Below are 4,014 nucleotides of genomic sequence, written 5' to 3' on the forward strand. Positions count from 1 at the left end.
CTGTTGTGGGAAATAGTAGTCGTTCACAACTTTTATAGCATTTCATCCTGAAATCCTAAAATCTTGATTTCAAATTTTAATGGTGAGTACTTGGACTTGTTTTTTTTGTGCAATAATAGTGGTGTTAGGATCCAATCCTAAACTCTCCACACTTCCAAAAATCCATGTTGCTTCTTGCATTTTGTGTGCTTGATGAAAATTGCAGACTAAAGTGCTGAATGCAATAAGGTCGGGCTTGCCGTAAAATAGCATAAAATTTAATATTAAAATTTGAAATTCTTTTCATTGCAATCTTTAGTTTGCTCTCTCTCTCTCTCTCTCAAAATTTAGGCCCTAGGGTTGTTGATCAGGTGGCTTTGTTTCTGTATGAAAATTTTGTTTACAATTAGGATTGATTTTGTTTCTTTTTTATATTTGATTATTTCCAAGGATTAGTTTATTATGAATTCAATTTCAAATTTGATTTGTGATCTAAATTTTACCAAAAAATCACTAAAGCTATGTTGGTATAACCTTGAGGGTGTGATGACTATTCATTGAATGTGCTTTTACCATCACAGAGAGAGATGAGTTTTTAAGCTCCCAGGAATTTGGTAAAGCAAACATTCTTTGAACCAAGTGATACTTGAACATGTACCATTCTGTAACAAACCATCTTTCCCATCTTCTTGGCCATAGCCATTTTGTATTGACACATCCAACAATTCCATTTTGACTAATGAGAGAAGCTGAGGGAGGTACTCTGTTTTGTATCTTTCTTAGTGTATTTAGGGTTTGCTAGAGAGAGCACTTCAGCACATTCTTTTAACTGCATCCAAGGGGCTTTTAGGTGTGTAATCATAATTTAACTTAGAATTTTTTAAGCTTATAAATTGCAATATATATTGAGTATATTGCTTGTGCATTTTTTTTGTTGAATTGAGGGCAAGGGAAAATTTAACATGAATTTAGTGCTCAATTCTCATTCAATAATTTGTACGTGCTATTAGGTGTAGTACCAAATCTAGATGAGTTATTACTTCATAGACCACCCATGCTTTCCCCACACACAAACTATTCTCTTTTAAGTTGTATAAATTTTTATTTATTTTGGCTACACATACACATCCAAAAAAAAAAAACCACCCTCTTGGTCTCCCCAAGAAGTATAAGTGATTTTGATTTTATTTATTTATTTATTTATTTATTTTTATTTTTTATTTTTTAATTTGATGAGTATTTCATCCTGCTTTTAGGATTGGCTATCTAGATACATTCAAGATCGTGGAAAGAGCATTAAACCCCCTACTAAGAATCATTAATTTTGTTGATAGGAATCATTAAATCCATTATATATATAAAGACAACCAAATAATGATATTTGATTATTTCTTCAAAATTACAACATAATGTTTCTTATGAATTCTTTTTATCATTCATAGAGATTTATCATATATAAACAGAAAACATCTCTTATCTGATTCACTTCTCAATAGATTCTAAAACAAATTGTTGCCTTCTGATGTACATGTTGATAAGAAATCCCCCTTATCTCTCTCTCTCTCTCATCTTCATTTAAATTAAGCGAAGACACCACCTGCTGTTCTGAAAATGCCAGCACCTGCGGTGAAATTGGACGCATTCAATTCCAAGTTCAAGATCAGTTCCTTTTTATACCGAATTGAATTTCAATTCTATAGTCCTTGGATATCTCTTTCTTTTTCTTTTTTAATGAATCATATTCTATGTTTGCTAAACATTTGATATATTCTCTACTTTCATTTATTTATTTATTGATATCTAGATTATATTCACAGGATGCCTCCAAAAATGGTAGCTTGTATTGTAGTTGAGTCTTTATCAATCCTAGAGAAGATGCACTTAAGAGGGTATTTGGGCAGAAAGGCTCTCCACTCGCATGCATAAGAGCCTTTTGCAGTTCTATTAGGTCAATTATAAAATCAAGGCCAAAATAGTTCTGGAGCTAAAAATCAAATGGTGAGTTGTGAAGGAATTCTTTGGCAAGCCTGTGCATAACACATTCCATGTGTTAGAAGTAGGTTGGCTAATATAAATTACAACAAAATTTTTTGGCATGCCCAATGAGACCTCTATTGGGTTGCAAGAAAATAAAGATGATCGATGCAAAAATCAACACCTTCATATGGATCTCTGCTGCAATGAGATCCATGATGTGAAATTATTGTGATGAGAACCTTAGAAATAATGCGTTGGAATTTTATTTTTTTTTCTCCTTTGCACAAGTCTTTCTTAAGAAGTCACTTAGAAGCAACAAAACAAAAAGGATTGTTAGTTGATCATAGCACGTAGAATAGATTCTATTATATAATTGAAGTTGTATACTCATTTCTATTGAACGAAATCTTTGAATTCCGTGGTGAATATTTGATGGTTAAATGAATAGAAAATGTACCTACATAACTTCTTGAAAATATTTTTGGTGAAACTATGAAAATATGTTCATAGAAACATTGTTTTAAAATACATGATTAGTTATCAAATTTTTGAAATATAAGGATTCAGATATGATGGAATATGAATTCCTTGTCGTGATATGTTACTTATTCTTGTGGCAACATGAATTAAAGTTGTTTCTAACTCTAAATTGCAATATGAGCAATATGGAAGTTGAAAGGGCCCTCACGACTTGAAAATATGTAAGGTTAAGAGGAACTCATGCATATATATCACAAGAACTTTATCTCCTATCGCATGCGAGATATCACAATCACTCCTCAATGCAAACACAAACGTCCTCGTTGTGTCCCGCAATTCTTGGGATTGTGGGGCCAAATAGACAGACGTCCTTCACCAGGTCAAACAAATTCCCACACCAGGGTTGGAGATTGACTTTGATACGATTTATTACTACCTGTACCCAACCACCCCCACACCGAGGTCGAAGATTGACTTTGATACCATTTATAACTAACTATACCCAATTGTATGGATATTGTTTGTTTTGAACATAAAGAGGTTCTCATGACTTTAAAATGCGTCTACAAGATTAAGAGGAGTTCATGCATATATAATGTAAGAAACTTTTTTCCTTATCCAATATGGAACATCACAACATTGGTATTTAATAGATTATGAAATTGGAAGAAAGGGCACCATGAAGGCTGGCCCTATAGATGGATTAATAAGAGGGGCAATGAACCCTTAAAAGAAAGGGAAAGTATCCTAGATGAAATATCCAAAACATATTTTGAAAGATTTCCGTTAGGATTATTGGGGGCATAGACATATAGCATTGGATGGAAGTTCTTAAAAACAAAAAATGATATAGGTATCTAATGATGTGCTAGTATGAATGAAATGTGCAACTTAGAATGATCATTTTACTAGTGATGTTTTAATGAATTGAATTTCTATGTATTAATTGTGTATATTTACTAATTATCTCGCTTAAATTTTGTGTTAAAATTCTTGTCTTTGGAGTTGTTTAGTTCCCTCTTTAAATTATTTTTGGATTCAATAAGAGGCACTTAGAGCTAATAAATTACTTGGGTTACTAATTGGTGGAATACTAGGCAATCTGAAACTTTTTTGAATGATATTCAAGAGAGTTGTTTAAAATTTATAATGAATAATGATAAGTCGTCTCTTGAATCACCAAATATTCTAGGTTCAATTTGAAAAGTATTCTATTAGGGTAACTATGTTATGCTAGTGACGATATCGATCGTGACCTTGATATGGAGCTAGAGCTACTAACTATGATGAATGCACTAACTATGGATATGATGCCGGAAATGGACCGATTTTATATCACCCTTGAATTCGAATTAGCAAAAGCAATGTCTCCTTGCATAATATGGATTCCAAACATTCATGATCTGGATGTGAATGAGTCGAATTACTTATCCCTCGGTCTATTAGTGAACTATCTCTCTAGGGATTGTGAAAGATGTTCCACTAGAAATATTCTTGTTATTGCTTCGACTCATATTCCCCAAAAAGTGGATCCCGCTCTAATAGCTCCGAATAAATTAAAGGCATTATGGCATTAAG

General features: G+C 32.6%; 1 protein-coding gene across 1 annotated transcript in view; it reads left to right on the forward strand.

The window, feature by feature from the left end:
• Positions 1-3,996: 3,996 nt before the first annotated feature.
• Positions 3,997-4,014, forward strand: part of LOC117921771 (photosystem I P700 chlorophyll a apoprotein A2) — a 1,150-nt gene continuing 1,132 nt past the window's right edge. The window contains exon 1 of the mRNA XM_034839729.1: positions 3,997-4,014. This exon is cut by the window's right edge and continues 1,132 nt beyond it. Coding sequence (XP_034695620.1) covers positions 4,004-4,014 — 11 coding nt within the window. The 5' untranslated portion in view covers positions 3,997-4,003.

The sequence above is a fragment of the Vitis riparia genome, chromosome 9 (assembly GCF_004353265.1).
Source record: "Vitis riparia cultivar Riparia Gloire de Montpellier isolate 1030 chromosome 9, EGFV_Vit.rip_1.0, whole genome shotgun sequence".
Taxonomy (NCBI): Eukaryota; Viridiplantae; Streptophyta; class Magnoliopsida; order Vitales; family Vitaceae; genus Vitis; species Vitis riparia.